General features: G+C 50.9%; 1 protein-coding gene across 2 annotated transcripts in view; it reads left to right on the forward strand.

The window, feature by feature from the left end:
- The window catches only part of IMPDH1 (inosine monophosphate dehydrogenase 1), a 62,323-nt gene extending 42,349 nt beyond the window's left edge, over positions 1–19,974 (forward strand). For both annotated transcript variants that reach the window (XM_081927547.1, XM_081927548.1), the window contains exons 7-15: positions 89–176; positions 1,129–1,328; positions 2,536–2,626; positions 3,716–3,811; positions 5,692–5,835; positions 6,836–6,977; positions 9,811–9,954; positions 13,112–13,195; positions 18,983–19,974. In XM_081927547.1, the coding sequence (XP_081783673.1) occupies positions 89–176; positions 1,129–1,328; positions 2,536–2,626; positions 3,716–3,811; positions 5,692–5,835; positions 6,836–6,977; positions 9,811–9,954; positions 13,112–13,195; positions 18,983–19,004 (1,011 nt within the window). In that variant the 3' untranslated portion in view covers positions 19,005–19,974. The remainder of the gene's footprint in view (positions 1–88; positions 177–1,128; positions 1,329–2,535; positions 2,627–3,715; positions 3,812–5,691; positions 5,836–6,835; positions 6,978–9,810; positions 9,955–13,111; positions 13,196–18,982) is intronic.
- The last annotated feature ends 535 nt before the right edge of the window (positions 19,975–20,509 follow it).

Consider the following 20,509-nt stretch of genomic DNA (forward strand, 5'->3'; position numbering starts at 1 on the left):
TCCTGGGGTGGCCAAACTGGCTCTGTGTGTGTTTGTGTGTCTGGGGCCAGTTCACCCGAGTCTGCCCCCTTTCCTGCCCCCCACGCAGGTCATGACGAAGCGCAACGACTTGGTGGTGGCCCCCGCCGGAGTCACGCTGAAAGAAGCCAACGAGATCCTTCAGAGGAGCAAAAAAGGTACGCCGGGGGGGTAGGGTGGGTAACCCTTTCCCCCCATGGACCCCTAAGGCTGGTTTGCTCTGCCCTCCTCAGTCGGAGCCGGTAATCTGGGCCGATTCTGCTGCAGGAATTAGAGCAGAACCTCCACCCCCTGGGGCAGTCTACCTTTGGGTACCAGGCGGTGGGGAGCCAGAGTCAGGCCCCACTTGCATTTCTCCTCCCTGGTTGGCCGCTGCCAGAGCAGGGTGCTGGGTGGTTTTTTTATATATAATATTTTTAAATTAATTTTAACATATAAATTATAAAATATACCACAAAACTTATCACTTATACAATCTTTTTAGACTTCCATCAGCATCTCTAATGATCCACCGTTTTAACCACTTCTTATGCATTTCTTAACTTTATATTGCCTTTAGATCTCTTTAACAAATCATCCTCCCCCTTGTCTATTTTTTACAATACTTCCAATAATACTCCTCACAAAACTTCTTGCAACCCTACAAACGTCATCTGTTCTTCACAAATACTTTTCAAATAGTCCATAAATTTACTCCAGTCTTCCGTGAATTTCTGATCTTGCCGGTTTCCAATCCTTCCTTTTAGTTTATCTAGTTCTGCATAGTCCATTAACTTCATCCTCCATTCTTCAATCGACGGTAATTCTTCTTGCTTCCATTTCTGGGCCAATAATATTCTTGCTGCTGTTATTGCATATAAAAAGAGCTTACATTCCTTTCTATTTATGTCACTCCCCACAATGCCCAATAAAAATGCTTCTGGTTTCTTTATAAATGTGTATGCCAACATTATTTTCAACTCATTATATATCATCTCCCAGAAGCATTTCACCTTTTTACATTCCCACCACATGTGATAAAATGTTCCCTCTTTTTCTGGGTGCTGGGCGGTTTTGCGCCCGATTCGGCCGCCAGACTCTCAGCCGCCCTGCCTGCCTTCTTCCGCGCAGGGAAGCTGCCGATCGTGAACGACGTGGACGAGCTGGTGGCCATCATCGCCCGCACGGACCTGAAGAAGAACCGCGACTACCCTCTGGCCTCCAAAGACTCCCGGAAGCAGCTGCTGTGCGGGGCGGCCATTGGCACCCGGGAAGACGACAAGTACCGCCTGGACCTCCTCATGCAGGCGGGCGTCGACGTGGTCGTGCTGGTGGGTGCCCGCCTTGTCTGGCCGGAGGGCTGTGGCTCCGGGGGCAAGGATGGTCCTCTGTGCTGAATTCGCAGAGGCGCTTTTTCGGAAGGGCTGGCACCCCGGTTTTGCACCTGGAGAATAAAACGAGTAGAGTGGCGCCTTGGTTCTCAAATACCTTGGCACTCAAACAACTTGGAACCCAAACACTGCAAACCTGGACGTCAGAGTTCTGGTTTGCAAACTTTATTTGGAAGCCGAATGTTCTCCGTTTTGAGTGCCACACTTCCATTTTGAGTTGAAACAAAACAAAACAAAGAAAAGAAAAGAAAATAATTCCTTCCAGCAGCACCTTAGAGACTAAGTTAGTTATTGGTATGAGCTTTCGTGTGCATGCACACTTCTTCAGATAATTTTCAGATAATTTCCATTTCACGTGTTATACTGAGGTCTGTCTCTTTTTGCTATTTATTTTGCGTTTTTGCTTTTGTGGCTCTTATTTTTTGTTTTTGTGACTGTGTGGAACCCGGTTCAGCTCCTGACGGATTGATTGTGTGACTGCAATACATTGTTTATTGCTTTCATTTTATGGATCAATGGTCTAGTTAGATAGTAAAATTCATGTTCAACTGCTGTTTTGGGGGTTGTTTCTAAAAATCTGGAACGGATTAATCCATTTTGCATTGCTTCCTATGGGAAAGCACACCTTGGTTTTGGAACGCTTTGGTTTTCGAACAGACTTCCGGAACGGATTACCATATATACTCGAGTATAAGCCGACCCGAATATAAGCCAAGGCACCTAATTTTAGCACAAAAAAACTGGGGAAATAAGTCGAGGGGGGCTTTTTCAGCATAAAAAATATCCTGAAAAAGTTGGCTTATACTCGAGTATATACAGCAAGTTTGAGAACCAAGGTACTTTGCAAATTGGTGGCTGCCTATGAAATGTTAATTATATGCACCTCCCAGGAGCTTGAGGGGGTGGGCCTGATTCTGCCCTTCTCCCATTCAACCCCCACCACAACCCTGCGAGGTGGGCTGGGCGGAGGAAGGCAGCGTCTGGCCTCCGAGGCCCAGTGGGGATTCGAACCCTCGTAGAATCCTAGAACGGTAGAGTTTGGAGGTACCCCCAAAGGCCATCTAGACCAACCCCCCTGCAATGCGGGAATGTTAACAGGCTCCTCTCTACTCTTTCCTTCCCTCCCCCCCCCCACTACCAAAAAAAGGATTCATCTCAGGGAAACTCCGTCTATCAGATCGGCATGATCCACTACATCAAACACAAATACCCGGATCTCCAGGTCATTGGGGGCAATGGTGAGTATCTGGATGGCCTTGGCAGGGGGACAGGATCCCCCCAAGAACACTGTTCTTCCTCCCCCCCTTGGGGTGGTGGGGTGGGGAGTTTCAGCCGAGGTAATAAAGCCTGTTTTGTTTTGCTCGTTGGTCAAATTTCTGGAGGGGCGGGGGAAATAAAGGAGGAAATCGAAACAGAGAGGTTCAGCTGCGATCCTGTTTACTCACGAGTAAGCCCCAGGGACTTCAGTGGGGTTTGCTTCTGAAAATAATAATAATAATAATAATTTTATTTTTATTATGGTTATACATTCAGATACATATTTTTTTCCTTTTTTCCCTTTTTCCCCAAAATCAGTAAAACTTTATTCTATTTCCATTCTTCGCCGTTAACAGAAAAATTGGAGAAAGCAGTGTTTGTTTTACAAAGACAATGCATCTCCCAGAGAAGAAAATCCCTAAATTGAGAATAGAGGTAACATGGGGGGAAAGCCACAATACTGCCCTCTATTCAAAGAAAATAACTCCTGATCTTTTTGGTTACTTAGACCAATCATTATATTTTTTCATCCTTTACCATACCTTCCAAGTTATACAATATATAATATAAGCATCTCTTTTTAATTACATATTTTTATCTTATTCCTACCCCTGTGACTTCTCTCCACCTTAGCTCAGCTAAGGTGTTATAAATATTGTTAGCGTATCCCTCCTTAACCATCTTTCCATGTTTTATCCTTAACTTTACGAACTTCAGTCAACACATATTGTTACTGTGGTTTCTGAACGACGTTTCGTCATATATTCTTCCACACATTCCCATTCTTTCTTCAGTTTCTGGTTCGATTGGAATCTGATAGCCACTAGAATACCAATAGCTAAAAATGGGAAAGGGGACATTGTCCCCTCAATAGTAGAGCAGCAAAACGAACCTTGTGAATTTATAGAGTTGGCCACAAGTTTATTATTCCTACGGCCCAGCTGCTTCTGAGTAGACCTGCAAGCGTAGAGCTGGACAGGGGCACCCCAAAGGCCATCTAGCCCAACCCCCCGGCCAGCCGGCCAGGTATTTCACAGGTGCCTTTGCTTTCTCCCCTATTGGATGCACAGTGGTGACAGCAGCGCAGGCCAAGAACCTCATCGACGCTGGCGTGGACGCCCTCCGGGTGGGCATGGGCTGTGGCTCCATCTGCATCACACAGGAAGGTGAGTCCCGGCTGGGAGCGGGTTCGAAGGTTACCGAGAGAGGGAGGGAAACTCCCAAACGCTGCGCCCTTTGAAAATATATATACTGTATTTTTCGCTCTATAAGACGCACCTTTCCCCTCCTAAACAGTAAGGGGAAATGTGTGTGCGTCTTATGGAGCGAATGCAGGCTGTGCAGCTTTCTCAGAAGCCAGAACAGTGATCCCTCTTGCTGTTCTGGCTTCTGGGATTAAGAATATTTTTTTTTCTTGTTTTGTTTTCCTCCTCCAAAAACTAGGTGCGTCTTATGGTCTGGTGCGTCTTATAGAGCGAAAACTACTATCTTAGCTATTTACAATTTTGTCATCACCACAGCCATTTTAATTGTAATGTTTAATATTTAATATTAACATTTAATGCTGTACTGTTTTAACACTTGATTGGGAGCCGCCCAGAGTGGCTGGGGAAACTCAGCCAGATGGGCGGGGTATGAATAAATTATTGTTATTATTATTATTATTATTATTATTATTATTATTATTATTATTATTTTGCTTCAAAAAACAAAACAAAATAGAATATAGATCCCCAAACCACCCCCACCATGACTTCCTTTTCTGGTTTTGGGGCATATTATCTCTCCCTGCTTATTGGTTATTTAATTTCTTTAATTTCTTTAATTTATTTTTTTAAATATTATTATTCTCCTATCTTTTTAACGTGGTGTTTCTATTTCTGCATTTGTTTTGTTAATTGCAAGTGTTTAATCAAACCCCACAAGCGAGTGCATTTCTTTACGCTGATTCTGCAGATAGGACATAAACGGTTCCCAGTCTTTCTTAAACTCTCTGTTGTCTTTGTCTCAAAGCCTTTCCATTCATTTTGCCATTTCCGCGTATTATTCCATCGCTTTCCCCTGCCATTCCTCTTTGGTTGGTATTTCAGCGCTCTTCCATCTTTGCCCTGGCAAGATCCTAGCCGCAGTTGTAGCATATACCAGCTAGACTGGTGAATGGGAGCGGCCACCAAGACCATATAACACCGGTCTTGAAAGACTTACATTGGCTCCCAGTACGTTTCCAAGCACAATTCAAAGTGTTGGTGTTGACCTTTAAAGCCCTAAATGGCCTCAAGGACCCAGTAGACCTGAAGGAGCGTCTCCACTTCCATCGTTCTTCCCGGACACTGAGGTCCAGCACCGAGGGCCTTCTGGCGGTTCCCTCCCTGCGAGAAGCCAAGTTACAGGGAACCAGGCAGAGGGCCTTCTCGGTGGTGGCTCCTGCCCTGTGGAACGCCCTCCCACCAGATGTCAAAGAGAACAACTACTACCAGACTTTTAGAAGACATCTGAAGGCAGCCCTGTTCAGGGAAGCTTTTAATGTTATTGTATTTTAGTGTTTTGTTGGAAGCCGCCCAGAGTGGCTGGGGAAACTCAGCCAGATGGGCGGGGTATAAATAATTAATTATTATTATTATTATTATTATTATTATTATTATTATTATTACATGAGCAGTTTTTTCTCCAGCTGCACCCTTTCTTCATAGCTCCATCCTGTAAGCCCCAGAACCTATTTCCGTCCCCAGGGATAAGGCAATTAAAAGAGGCCACCTCTGAGCATATGCAGAGGGCAGTTCCTTCAAGGCCAAGTAACCTCCTGGGATTTGGGGAGTCTCAGATGTTTCCCTCCCTGCTTCTCCCTTCGCGATCTCTGTCGCGTAACCTGAGCTTGCTTCTTTCCTTCTCCCTCCACGCCCTGTTCCCTTTTGTGTCGTGTCTCGGAAACAATACAACTAAATCGCTATTTAAAACCCACACGCTGGCAGCTCAGAATTTTGGGGTTCTCCGGGAGGCTGGCCCCCTGGCAGTGACGGCCCCTCTTCCTTTTCTTTCTCCTGGCCAGTGATGGCGTGCGGCCGGCCCCAGGGGACAGCGGTCTATAAAGTAGCCGAGTACGCCCGCAGGTTCGGCGTACCGGTCATTGCCGACGGCGGGATCCAAACCGTGGGCCACGTGGTCAAGGCACTTTCTTTGGGAGCCTCGACAGGTGAGCTGGGAATCCTGTCGCCATCACCATCATCATTAATAACATTATTATTATTAATAATAATAATAATAAAATGCATGCTGGTGGCCTCCTCCTCTGGCTGAGCAGCTAAGCAGGGAAGGAGTTGACGCCTCGCTCTGTGTCTCAGTCGCTGATGCTTGTTGATTTTTTATTTTTAACAATTCATAATAGAAAACTTAATGTAAATGGAAAAAAGAGGCAAAAACAGCTACAGAAGAGAAAGGGAAGGAGAAGAGAAGGAAGCAGGAAAGGAAAAAGAAGTCGTTAAAAAGAGGACTTCTGATTTTCCATCTGCCGGTTGTTTAAGACATTCAGTCTATGACAACATTCATCTTCTCTGCTATCTGTTAATTGATTTTTCTTTTACGTCCAGGTGTCTCAAAGGCATTCATTTCCTTTTCTCACGGAAAATCCAAGAGGGGTTCCCAAATTAGGTTTATTCTCGACAAATGTCAGGCATGTTTTTTCTTTAATGTCCCCTTGGCCTCCAGAAATTCCTACCCCCAGGCCTCCAGATTGAGAATTCGTAAATTCTCCTGTCCGTGTTAAAGTCTCTCCATAATATTCTGTCGTTCTTTTCTTGTTCTATATCCTTGAATCTGTGCCATAGCTGTCAACGTTTTCCCCTTTTTAAAAGGGGAATTCCCTAATTCCGAATAGGGTTCCTCGCTATCTGTGCCCAGCTCAGTCTATTCCAGTTCCGGTCCCTGTTGTCTTCCCATCTTCTCTCCTTCCCTGGAGGTTTTTGAGCAGAGCTTGGAGGGCCATCTGTCATGGATGCATTAGCTGAGAGTCCTGCATCAAAGGGGGTCAGAGTGGATGACCCTTGGGGGTCCCTTCCAGCCCTAGGACAGCACTGCCCACCAGTTTGTCCAGTCCTCTTCCCCAGCCATCCGGGTTGGTGTCCCCCAGCTCCGCCCTGCGCTTGGGCTCCCCCCATGCGCTCTGGCCCTGATCCCCCTTTCTCCCTCTCCCCCAGTGATGATGGGCTCCCTGCTGGCCGCCACCACGGAGGCCCCCGGCGAATACTTCTTTTCGGACGGGGTCCGGCTGAAGAAGTACCGGGGGATGGGCTCCCTCGACGCCATGGAGAAGAACAGCAGCCAGAAACGCTACTTCAGGTACGGAGAGGGGGCACCTGGGACAAGGGGCGGGCTTGGGGGGGCGCGCTCCTGCCTTGGCTTTGCGCATGCAAAGGTGCAGCGGCTTCCAGGCAGGGGCGGAGCAAGGGGGCGTGCGGTGGAGACTGGCCGCACCAGGTGACATCCTCTTCTCTTTTGAATAATTTTGATTGCAAATTTCAACCTAACAGTTGATCAAAGGCAAATCATCCTCATTGCCTAGCAATGTCTAGGCAACACGACGACCCCGTCCATATGCAGTAAACAATCTTTTATAGAGTTCCTTCAAACCATAACAAGTCTAAAATGAAATCTTTAGTCTCAAAGTCTCTGGAAATCTTTAAATGAAGCGAGGTCCCAGGCTTTATACGATGACAGACAAGCTGTGAAGCTCTGTGTCTTCAGCAAATATGATGTCCAACGCTGAACAGGGATTCCGGATATTGACTGCTGTTTCGTAGAATTCTTCGTCAGCGTGGTGGGAGGATATAGAATTGCTTCGTAAACTGAAAATAAAATTTTACAGACGAGGGGTGTCGCAGCAGAGAAACCTTCCCCAAAGTGGGGCCCTCCAGATTATTATTTTTTACTGCAGCCCCCATAAAGCCCGACTCAGATGAGGCCCTTTTTTTCTTAACAAAACCCATTTTAAAACCTTCTTCATCTTATTACAAGTGACTTGAGAAAGTTATACTAATGTAGAGATCGATACACAAAGCTTGTTATGATTCCTTAAATTTGTATTTTTTAATTTTTGAAAAGATTCTTTACTACAAAACAATTTACTTAAAATGTAAACTAAACCAAAAGGAACACCAACAAACCATAGACACTGACTAACATCACATCATTTGACATTACATACTCTTTGAATTCCAATTCAGCTCATTGTATTTTTTATATCTTACTAATCTATACGCACTTCATTATTTATTATTCTTTTCTGTTACTTATCAAGATAATTTTTTTGCTTTTATAATTTCCTTAAACTTCAAGATTCAATCCAAATCTGTCAGGAGATTTGTGTTATCACAGTGCTCTCAAATATATTCTTTGAATATTGTCCAATCTCTACTGGCTTTCTGGTTAGAGTTTCCTCTTATTCTCCCAGTCCTCTTTGCAAGTTCTAAATATTCTATCATCTTCGCTTGCCAGTCCATTTTTGTGAGGATTAAGTCACCTTCCCAGTTTTTTTGCTATTAAAATCCTCGCCGCTGCAGGTGCAGACATAAAATGGGTTTTGTAGCTTTTTTTGTATATCAACGGGCACCATACCTAATGCAAAGGCTTCAGGTTGTTGTTTTTTGAAACGAGATCTTTTTGAGTTCATTATAAATTATGTCTCCAAATTTTTGTATAAGAATTAGTACAAAATAGGCATTCTCACAGGCCCATAGAAGATCAGCATACACAGTTGGGCCTGATGAGTATTTACTGTCCCCAACCCAAATCCTGCGGAAAGCCATCAAATTCAGATTTTAATTCTGTCCTGATTTGTTTTTAAGAGGTGATTTAATTATTGTTTGATTTTATATCAATGTTTATATTGGATGTTAGCTGCCCTGAGCCTAGTCTTGGCCGGAGAGGTCCGGATACAAATAAAAGTTGTTGTTGTTGTTATATTTGTATATACTGCCCCACGCCCGCAGGTCTCAAGGCAGCTATATTATGGCCACCAGCATGGCGTTGTGATGTGTTTGGGTTTTCCGTCCTGCGCAATGCTTGGATTTGGCTAAAACCCGTGATACAGAGAGTGGGGGGCAAGGCAAGGGTGCCCCCCCTTGAGTTTGGCCCTGGAAGGGCTGCTCAGAGATCTTAGGAGAGAATGACGGAAATAAGGATTTAATCAGAGACGTACAAACTAAGGGCGTTGTCAGCTTTGGAAAACCCACCGCGGGGAGTAGGAGTCCTTATGAATAAATTAAACGCTATAGCGGAACCTCAACTTAACGGACGTAATCCATTCCGGAGCTCTGTCCGTAAGTTGATCCGGGTCAAGGCAGAAGCACCGTTGTGCGCAGGCGCATTCGGCAGCAGCGTGCTTCTGCGTATGCACACATTGCAGCAAACCAATCGCGGCGGGTTTGCCGCAGTCGAAACTTGGATCAGGCCCAAGTAGTGGTGGTCGTAAGTAGAGGCTCTACTGTACAGTCATACCTCGGGTTACAGACGCTTCAGGTTACGGAATTTAACGTTGCGCACTGCGCCCAACCCGGAAGTACCGGAACGGGTTACTTCCGGGTTTCGGTGCATGCACAGAAGCACTAAATCGCACTTTGCACATGTGCAGAAGTGCCGAATCGCAACCCTCATAAGCACAGACACTGCGCTGCGGGTTGTGAACGTTCCTCCCACATCCACTGTACTTAGCAATTGATATGTATTTTTATTCTTTAATAGTTTTTCGGTTTCTTCTTCTTTTCTTTTCTTTGTCTCTCTCTTTTTTCTTTCTCTTTCTTTCCCTCCTCTCCTTTTCTCTCTCTCTCCATTTATTCTCTGTAATGTTACCATATTTATATTCACATTTATATAGTTAGCTTAGATCTTATGACAATTTTATTATGTACATTGTAATCATTATTCCAATCGAAGACTGTCCCATTTCAGACAAGCTCATTTTTTCCCTTTTGATTCCCGCCCCCCTTGTATGTGTGGAAACTTTGCAAAAAAAAAATTTAAAATAAAAAAGGAGTTTGGTACGTTAGCAGGTTTTCAGATTAGCCATCAGAAGGTTTGATGGATGGGAGGAGAAAATGTGGTTTGGCAGGGGTGAACTGGGGCTCCGGAGACAGGTGACAGGTGACCCACGCAGCGTCTCCTCCTTCCTTTTCAGCGAGGGAGACAAGGTCAAGGTGGCGCAAGGCGTCTCCGGCTCCATCCAGGACAAGGGTTCCATCCAGAAGTTTGTGCCCTACCTGATCGCTGGCATCCAGCACGGCTGCCAAGACATTGGCGCCAAGAGCCTCTCCATTCTGCGGTGAGTGCCTGGGGTGCTCTCTCTCTCCTCACAGGGGGTGCGGGACCAGGGCCGGATTCAGGCTGGATGCGGCCCTCAGCTCCTGAAGGTAACGGGGCCCTTTCTATGTCCAGATGTCCTTTGTCCACAGCAAATGGTCCCTGTTTTTTTGTGTCGAATAGATGCTATATGCAAAACAAAAAAAATTCCTTCCAGTAGCACCTTAAAGACCAACTAATCCAATGTCTTTGTTCAGACCAGGTCTCTCCATGGTTTTAAGTTTGGTAATAAGTTGCAATTCAGCAGCTTCTCTTTCCAGTCTATTTCTGAAATTCCTTTGTAGTAGAACAGCTACTTTGAGATCTTGTATAGAATGTCCTGGGAGATTGAAGTGTTCTCCTACTGGTTTCTCTGTCTTGTGATTCCTGATGTCAGATTTATGGCCTGCCAAACCTTACGCCAAAGAATAAACGGACATAAATTCATAAATTGCTGAATTGCAACTTATTACCAAACTTTAAACCATGGAGAGACCTGGTCTGAACAAAGACATTGGATTCTTATCTCATTATACATGACAAAGCCATTTTTCACCTTCTCACCCCTTGCTTTTTCCTGTAAGACCTATTGCAGTCGTTAAGAGTCGTCAACAGGCTCATCACAGCTATCTGCCAATCACCCATCCCCACCACCCTTCTGAGTAATACCCCTCCCCACCTTCTCACGATATAGAAGGGTCTGGTGACTTCTGTTTCAGTGTATCTGAAGAAGTGTGCATGCACACGAAAGCTCATACCAAGAACTAACTTAGTTGGTCTTTAAGGTGCTACTGGAAGGAATTTTTTTGTTTTGACTATGGCAGACCAACACGGCTACCTATCTGTAACAGATGCTATATGGTCATTGATGGACCTAACAGGTATCTGAAGCCATTTGCATATCACAAAATAGGTATTTTATCAACGTAATTGTTGAACTGAAATATAATTAAGAAGTATGTTAATAGTGAAATACAGTTAAGAAGAAGTACAGCGGTACCTCGGGTTATACAGATGCTTCAGGTTACGCGATTTCGGGTTGCGCACCGCGCTGAACCTGGAAGTACCAGAATGGGTTACTTCCGGGTTTTGGCGCATGCGCAGAAGCGCTAAGTTGTGCTTTGCACGCGTGCAGAAGCACCAAATCGCGACCCGTGCGTGCACAGACACGGCACTGCAGGTTGTGAACGCTGCAGGTCGCGAACGTGCCTCCCGCACGGATCACGTTTGCTGCCGAAGGTTACACTGTATATTAATCATGAAATGATTATTGAGCTCTAACCTAAAATGATTTTTTATTCATAACGAACTTAACAATGCATTGGCATTGGGCAATGACAAAAGTTCCTTTAGAAACACAGTTTGCAAAGACTCCTAATTAGCCTCTAGAAACTTGCTATAACATGAAATAATAATAGCAAACCAGTGATATTTTAGGGAGCAGGCAGGGCCCATGACTTACATCATAGGAGCCTACACAAGACAAAACACTGTTGCTGGATGTAGGTTTCATTTTATTAGCTTTTTTATCTTATATTTTGGAAATGTACATCCAGTTTTTTTTCCTGTAATTTTTTCGGGGGCCCCAAGAGAGTGGGGCCCTAAGCTATATCTTATTTAGCTTATTCGTAAATTCGGCACTGTGTGGGACGCAGTCTCCCCGCAGCCCCCTGCGTTGCAGTTGCCGCTCCTTCAGAAGTGAGGGGATGCGCTAGCGGCCACTGATCGCCTTCGTACCCCATAAATTAGTCCAGTCTTCTTTTAAAGCCACCCAGGTTGGTTGCCGTCACTGCCTCCTGCAGCAGGGAGTTCCACAGTCTAGCTCCGCACTGTAAGGGGGGAGATGGCCCCTCTCCCTTATTCTGGCACGGGAAACTTGGAGGAGGTTTGACCAGGAGGCTGAATGGGGCATCCCAGGCCCCTCGCTGTGGGGTGGCTGCTCAAGCGCCGTAGGGAGAGCACCTTCTGCCTGCTGGCAGGCTTCCCTTGAAATCTCACAATGTTTTTCTCAGCTGCCAACGCCAACCCAGCTGTTGCCCGTGCGACTCAGAGGAAACTACGTCAAAATATCCCTTAAGCCAGGCCTAGGCAAACTCCGGCCCTCCAGATGTTTTGAGACTACAATTCTCATCATCCCTGACCACTGGTCCTGTTAGCTAGGGATGATGGGAGTTGTAGTCCCAAAACATCTGGAGGGCCGGAGCTTGCCTATGCCGGCCTTAAGCCAACTCTGCCAAAAAGAGAACAACCATCCTGGAGACTTTAGCTGAGATTCGCGCATTGCAGGGGGTTCGACTAGATGACCCTCGGGTCCCTTTCGACTGAGATTCTATGATTCTGTTCAGAATTGCATCGGTGAGCCCCCTGGGTGCTGGAGATTTTGCTGGATCAGGCATATCTCGTCCAGCATACTGTTCCCACAGCGGCTGACCGGATGCCCCAAATGGGAAACCCGCCAGCAGGATTTGAACACAAAGCCTCTGAGGGCGCATTCGGAGAAGGGTCAGAACGCAAGAGGGGTCTTCAAAAGTCTCCAGGGCCGGGGACCAGTCTGTCACAGATGGACCAGGCTGTCTCTTTTTAGTTTTCCAAATTGTCTTGGGACCACAGTTCCCAGCATCCCTGATCACTGGTCCTAGAGATGATGGGAGCTGTAGTCCAGCAACTGCTGGAGATCCGAATTTCGGGTACCCTGGCTTGAAGGGAAAGCGAGCAAGAGGCAAGCATGACAGCTGCTTCTAAAACAATGGAGGCCTTTCTCTGCACAAAGCGTGGCGGAACTGTGGAACTCCCTGCCACTGGAGGAAAGGGCGATGGATGGCTTCTAGCCAGGCTGCCTCTGCCCTGCCTCCGTGGTTAAAGACGGGGTGGTTTAGCTGTCGGGGTTTGACCGGGTGGGTCCAGGGAGTGACTGTGGCTTCCTGTTGGTGGGGGAAGTGCCGACCAATGGTTAGAGCTGTTGGACAGTAGAAGAGGGACTGAGCTGGAGCAGTTTGGGGGGTGCGCAGCAGCCTCCTCTTCACTGGGGCTGGCCGGGGACACCGTCGTCACATCCTGAGCAGGGGTGGGGTGGACTAGATGCCCCCTGGAGTCCCCCCCCTTCCGCCTCAGACACTTAGCCGGCTGCATCTCCTTTGCAGGTCCATGATGTACTCCGGTGAACTGAAGTTTGAGAAGCGGACGATGTCGGCCCAGATCGAGGGGGGTGTCCACGGCCTGCACTCGTGAGTAACCCCCCCTTCCGCCCCCTGAAAATCCATCGCCATCTGGGCCTTCCCCCCCCCCCTTTCTGCTTTCCCCGGTGCTGCCCTCGCCTCCGTTCCTGCTCTCAAACCTCCTTCCTGCCTGAGCACAGACCCCCCCAAAGGACTCTCCCGCCCCCACCCCCCCTTTTCAAGGGCTTGTCCAGGGAGAGAAGGGGGCCACCCCACTGCCTGCCCCTGGCTTCCTGGAGGGCGGCCTCGGAGAGAGAGGCAGCTGCTCCCCGAGCTTCTTGGAAGGTGGGTGTTCCTTTTTTAAGGGGGGGTTCATTTCCTCCCTCCAACCTCTTCCTGCGTTGCAGCGGGTTGGACTAGATGCCCTTCAGGTGTCCAGGGCCAAAGCCGTCTAGGGCTTTCAAGGTAGGCCCCCCCCCTTTGAATCGTGCTTGAAAACATACTGGGAGCCGATGAAAATCCATTATGTGGTCCCAACTATATAGCGGTCCCTTGGTTCTCAAACAGCTTGGTAGTCAAACTTGGAACCCGAACGCTGCAAACCCAGAAGTCAGTGTTCCGATTTGCGAACCTTTTTTGGAAGCTGAACGTGCTCCGTTCTGAGTCCCACGCAGAGGTCTGTCTGTTTTTGCTCTTTATTTTGCGTTTTTGTTTCAGCGGCTTTTTCGTTTTGTTTTTGCGACTGCGTGGAACCCAGTTCAGGTACTGACTGCAGTGCATTGTTTATTGCTTTCATTTTAATAATAATAATAATAATAATAATAATAATAATAATAATAATAATTTATACCCCGCCCTCCCCAGCCAAGACTGGACTCAGGGCGGCTAACACCAAATATAAAAACAATTGATTGAACCACAGCTTAAAAAACAAGATTAAAATACAACATTAAAACATTAAAATGCAGCCTCATTTCAGTGCAAAAATCAAGGTTACAACCAGTGGCGTAGCATGGGTTGTCAGCACCCAGGGCAAGGCAAGTAATTTGCGCCCCCTAACCCGTGGATTTGTGCCCCCTAACCCTAACCCCCAGATGTTGCACCCGGTGCGGCCGGGCCCCCCCTGCACCCCCCCCCCCCACGCTACACCACTGGTTACAACCATGGATTTGAGCGGGAGAGCTCTAACGAGGCTGCTACTCCCGTCGCCATCTTGGAAGGGAAGTCAGTGGATCAATGGTCTTGTTAGATAGTAAAATTCATGTTAAATTGCTGTTTTGGGGGTTGATTTATTTAAAAGTCTGGGACGGATTAATCCGTTTTGCATTGCTTTCTATGGGAAAGCGCGCCTCACTTTTGGATCGCTTTGCTTTTGGAACTGACTTCGGGAACGGATCAAGTTTGAGAACCAAGGGACCACTGTATTCTAGAGCTGGAATGGATCCCAAGGGTCTTCTGGTCCAAGAAGCGCAGGGGGCCATCCTGCGGCCGTTTGAGCCAGGCTCCACCACCCATCTAGGCCCCCTTTTCTCCCTGGGCAAGCAGGATCCGAGCCCAAGAGCCCTTTCCCCCTTCGGTTTCCAGCAACTGGGACATAGGAGCAGGGCTGCCTCTCATCCGTATATGGATTTGTCCAATAGTTTAATGCCATCGCGGTCTCCTGTGGCAGGGAGTTCCGCAGGTCGGCTCTGCAGTGTGCGAAGGGTTTTCTATGATCTGCCTTGAACCTTCCTACAAGATCAGAGACAGGTTGGTTCCTTGGAGGTGTGGGGGTCCCCCAGGATCAAACTCTGCCACAGCTGTCAACTCTTCCCTTTTCTTGCGAGGAATCCTATTCAGAATAAGGGAATTTCCCTTTAAAAAAGGGGAAAGTTGACAGCTATGAACTCTGCCTTGCTCCAGATCAGGACAGCTGATCTGGAGCAAATCTGGGGCCAAGGCCACCCCATCTTCCAACCCCCCCCCCCACTCCCACTGCAGCGATGAGGACAGAAGGCATCTTTTTTGGGGGGGGGGTCTCAGGCTAGGAAAGTGAGGCACCCGCTTGCTTCATGGGGTTTAGCGTAAGGGTGGCGGTTCCTCATAGACCCCCAAAGTAGCCTTTTTCCTGGCGATTCCTGGATCCAGCTGCATAGCTGGGTCCCTCAATCGCGGAAGGACCCCCCCCTGACCCCCCAAAAAAGACCTGTTCTGTGTCTTTTTCTCTGCAAGAGTTCTCTTGCTGCTGTGCTATTCGCCCCGCAAACCCAAGAAGGCTGGGCCAGTTTAATATGGGCGGTGACTGAGCTGGGAATTTGGGGGGGGGGGCACGTCCCAAGTCTGGTTCTTTAAATGGGGTGAAATTCGCAGAGCCCTGGACACATTGGCTTTCTGGTTTGGGGTTTCTCAGGTTTCTAGTCCTGGTGAGAAATTTTGGGGCCAACCGAGGCCAGAATCATGGGGGAAGTGGTGGCCGACCTTCCCCCTGACCCTTGGACACACCCCCCCCCCAGTTCCCCAGCCCCCCATCCCTCTCCTCTTCCAGTCCCACGGACCTTGCCAGCAACCCTTTGGGAAAGCACAGAACAAAAAGAGTCGTGCAACTTCATGGAATCATCCCCAAAAACAAGTCGGCTTTTTCATGAGTTCGGCGGGCAGACCCCTATTTTTTTCGAGGGTGGGCTGGGGGTCATTTTGCTGGGCCCTTCCGTTGGTGGCCCCCTCGCCAGAGAGAGGCAAAGGTCCGAGCCCGACTTAGAGTGGGGCAGCCTCACGGGTACCAGCCCCACTCCTGGCGCATCCCGGGCCGGGCACCCCACGCTCCATGCTCTCTAAAGTGCGGCACGGCCACATCTTATGTGAGAAGTTCAGTTTCTAGGGTTCCATGTGTACCCCAAAATTGCAGGGTGGGGGGAGAGAGAGAGAAACCCCCGCCCTCCCAGAGCCCACACGCCAAGGGGTCTTTGCCAGGCAAGCAGGGCGGGTACCCCAAGTCAGAAAGAGCTTTTGCACGCTCTGCCATGCTTCGGGGGCAAGACCCACCGGGCAGCCAGCTCTGGGAGGCCAGGGGCGTTCGTGCGAGTCTCTGCAGGGATTTCTGTGGCTCTGGGTTCGAGTTCCCACAAGCGCCCCAGAGCTGGCGCGTTGAGCAGGCCGTGCCCTCACCCCCCAAACAAGGCAGAGAGCTTAAAAGCTCTTTAGGTGCTGGGGAAACCCCGAGTGAACCTAGTGCCCCCCCCAAAAAGAGCTTTTTTCCTCTCTGCTACGCTTGGATTTCACATGCGCAATTTCAGCCTGCCAGCCTTGAACCGTGCGTGGATGAAGCAGTGCGTGTTAAATGCACATTGGATGGGAGAGCTTTGGCGCCTTTTCCCCTGCAGGGTTTGGGGGGGCATGTGGGGGGGTCAGGAAAAGGGGGCGATGTCCAGCACTTCAACCTTTGCAGCAGATTCCTGTCACCTGGATGGTTTGGACTCCCCGACTCAGAAGATCAGAAGAGCCCGCGGGATCATGGCCGTGGCCCCTTTACTCTTGCAAAATTGGGTGCCTGCATGGGCAGGGGGGCCCTGGGGACGTAGCAAAACGTTAGAAACCCCCAGGCTTCCCTCGCCTTCCCTTCCATCTCAACACACACCCCCCCCAAAAAATTTGGCTTTCCATTTTGATCTGAAATCAAAGGCTTCTGAAAGACGAGGCTGGATCAGGCCCCAGGGGGCCCATCTAGTCCAGCCTCCTAACCAGGTGCCCCTTTTGGGTAGCAAGCAAGCAGGATTTGAACACAAGAGCCATGGTCTCCCCTCCTGTTTCCCAGAGCAGCCGGCATTCAGGAACATCGCTGCCTCCGACACGGGGGACAAGAGCCTGGCCGGGGGCCATTGATTCTGTCTCACCCTCTTTTTAAGCCGTCGTGGCTTGTTGCCACTGTCCTGTGGCAGTGAGTTCCGCAGTTCACCTTCGCACTGTTCCAGCTTTGGAATTCTGGGATTCCAGCCAAGACCACGTCTCCCTCTTAGGGGGTGTTGGCTGGCAGGGGGTGGCCTCCTGGGCCCCTGCCCCCCTGTTCTCGGCCGCGTCCCCTTTGCGTGTGGGTCGGAAGGCGAGGGTCCGAAGCTTTGCTAGGGCCATAGAGGGGCCTGGGAGCTCTTGCCTAGTGCTAGCTTGGGAGCGGGACGCCCCGGCAGATGAGGGCGGTGAGGGGCAGCTGTGGGGCTTCAGGCTTGGTGGCGGCAGCTCTGCTGGTGTTTTTGGGGAGGGGGCTGTGCGGAGGCTGTGTGTGTCCTGGGCAGGAACACGTTGACCTTGTGACCTTCTCTCTCTCTCCTGCCCACGCCCATGGCCGCCTTCCTGTAGTTTTACGTTTCTGCCATGTAAGTAACTGGGGCGGGGAGTTCCGCAGGTCCGTCCCCACCCCGCCTGTCTTGGATGTGGGTCAGCTGCTGCATTCTCCCCCTCCGCTCTCCCCCGGGCACTTCTGGGGGGATACTTACAGCCGTGGGCCGGAAGGGGGGGACGACACGCATCCCCCTCTCAACACCCCCACCTCCCCCAACACTTTTGCAAGCTTCCCCCCTGCTCTCCCCACAACAACCCTCCCCCCCCCAAAATGGTGGATCTGCAATGAGCATTGTCAGGCTGCTCTCCCCAGACCCAGAAAAGCTTCCTTCTTTCTCGGAGCCCCTCACCCCCCCCCCCGACCTCTCTGGGCTGCGGGGGCCCGGGGCCCTTGGACAGAGTCCGTGGGGCAGGAAGGAGGATTCCTTTCTGCTTCTCTCCACTGGGGCAGTTGCCCTGACCCGAGTCCCACCTTTGGCCAACAACGTGGTCCGAGGATCCTGCCCTGGCCAGACCCCCACGGTCAAGCTCAGGCAATCCTGAGGGGTTAAACTAGATGGCCTCTGGGGGTCCCTGCCAGCCCTGCAATGCTACATCGCTGTGGCGATAACGACTAAATTCCCCACTTTGCAGGGAGCGTGAATGTGTAAAGCAAGAGCTGGGAGCGGGGTCTGCTTTTAGGGCAAGGGGGACCAGGATGGGCACCCTCTGCCCGCCAGCCTTGCCCTCTGCCCCAGAGGTGCTTTGACGACCCACAGGAAGGTGCACTGCTGCACCTCCTGGCTCCCCAAAGGTCTGTGGGGTTGCGCAGGTGCTGTCCTGGTCACATGCGCCGCGCGGAGGCCTCGGCTGCCCCCTGGCGCCACTTGGTGGCAAAGAGGGGCACAGCTGAGCCCATGGGGGAGGGAGATCAGGGTGGGGAAAGGGGGGAGTTCTTCAGCTGGGGGTTCCTTTCCGCACTCCCCACAGCTGGGTGACCCTTGGGTCCCTTCCAGCTCTGTTGCCCCGAGGCATCTGGGGCTTTGAGGTTTCCGGCCCCCTTGCCTGCCTGGCTCCCAAGCTTCCCCCCCCCACGCCCCCCACCCCTCACCGCATGGTCTGGCTTCCTCCTCCCTCCTCCTCTCCCACACCTTCCATGCCTTGCTGCCTCCTCAGAGTCTATGAGTGGTCCTCCGTTTGGCCGATTGGGGGGGGGGTCCACTTCCAGTGGGGTGGAGGGGCTTTTGGGGGAGGGAGGGGGTCTTCAGGAGAACAAGCAGACTCTGCCGGTCTCCATGTTCCCTCTGGGGGTCCTTCTACCCTGCCCCACCTCGAGGGGAGAGCAACCCTGGCGTGGGATGTGGGGCGACTCTGGCTCAGAAGCCATGCTCTCCAAGCGCCCCCTGGTTTGGGGTCGGGCAGAATCTGGATGCCCGAGCGCTGTCGCCCTGTCCTGCAGGGGGCGTCAGAGAGAACGGGGCCTGCCTCGCAGCGGGTTGGGATAGATGACCGCAGGGCCCCCTTCCGACGCTACTGATTCCTCCTTTCCCCTCCCTCCCTCCGCAGTTACGAGAAGCGGCTGTACTGAGGACGGATTTCGGAGCAGCGGCGCCCAGCGAGCGGCCCCCACCATCCCGGCCCCCGTCGCCCGCTGCCGGCGCACCTGAAGGGGTGGGCTCACCCGGCCTCCCCCCCCCCCCGGCCTCTCGGGCCGCGCTGACAGGCAAAGACTTGCACTACGAACCACCTGGCTGGCGCCAGAGCCGTGGGCCACCCTCCTCCTCTCTCTCTGTCTCGTTCTGTCCATCTCTCTCTCTCTTTCTGCCCCAGCGCTGGAGAGGGGGGTACTGAATCTCCCCCCCACGGGCAGGACCTGCTGGCAGCCTTACGGATCTCTGCCAGAAGTCTCGAGGGGGGGGACGGCACACCCCTCCATGCCCGCTCCCCCCCACTCAGTTGAGGGGAGGAGGGGACTAGTGGTCAGGCCCCCTGCTGTGGGAGCCAGGATCCTGGGACCAGGCGCCTCCCCCAAACCCCACCCCAAATGGGGCTCCCCAAATTCCCACAGGCTGTTGGGGCTGAGGGGGTGCTGCAGCCCCCACCCCAGCCAGGCTTGCTGGGGCACCCGCTTTCCCTACTGATGTTAATTGGGGGGGGCAGAAATGGGGAGAGCCAGGGAAACGTCCCCAGGGGACTCTGCACCCCATCTCATCTCAGGACCCTCGGGAGGTTTGTGCAGTCGGGGGCAGCTGCACTTGGGGGGGGGCACTGAGGCAGTTGGTTTGGGGGTCACAGCCTCCCCCTTAAAGCCAATGGGGCCGCATCCTGCCCCATTTGGGTCTCATTCCTGCCAAGCAACAGGGGCAGCAGACCCTCGCCCTCCTCTTAGCCGCTGGGGGTGGGGGGGGCAGCTGCTGCTGCTGGCCAGAGCCCGGCTGGGTCTTGGGGGCTCCTTCAGAGTTGCCCCCTCCCTCCCCCCCACCTCAAGGCTGTAACTCTTGCGCATGCTCAAGGTCTCCTCTTGTGTCACTGTGTATTATTAAAGAATATTAAAGCTACGGAGCCTCGTTTAATGGTCTGGCATGAGGAACGCAAGGAAAACCTCGCTGGATCAGCCCCGGGGGGGGGGGGAGCCCACCAGCGGATCCAAGCACAAGAGCAACGCCCCCTTCCCATAATTCCCAGCATTCAGAAGCCATCCAGGTTGGCAGCCGTCCTAGCTTCCTGCAGCGGCAAGTTCCGCAGATCCTTCTCCGTGGATCGGTACAAGCCCCCTTTTCAGAAGCCATCCAGGGTGGGGGTCCCTCGGTCTAACCGGTGTGTGCGGTGTGCCCTCTGCTTGCCCCTCTCAATGACTCAAGATGCAGGGCAGATTTATTTGGGTGGGTGGGGGGAGAGACTTTCCGTTGCCTACTTCCCCCCATTGCAATCCTGGCTTCTCTGACATGTTTAGAAGACCCCACAACTGTAGCAGGGCGGGGGGAACAGCCTTGCTGCTTGCGCTCCTTCTGCTGGTGGGAATTCAGCTCCATGCCACCCATCCATGGCACCTATTTCCTGGGCACTTCCATTGCAACAAGCTGCAGTGCTCAA

This window comes from Podarcis melisellensis, assembly GCF_964234715.1.
Source record: "Podarcis melisellensis genome assembly, chromosome: 10".
Taxonomy (NCBI): Eukaryota; Metazoa; Chordata; class Lepidosauria; order Squamata; family Lacertidae; genus Podarcis; species Podarcis melisellensis.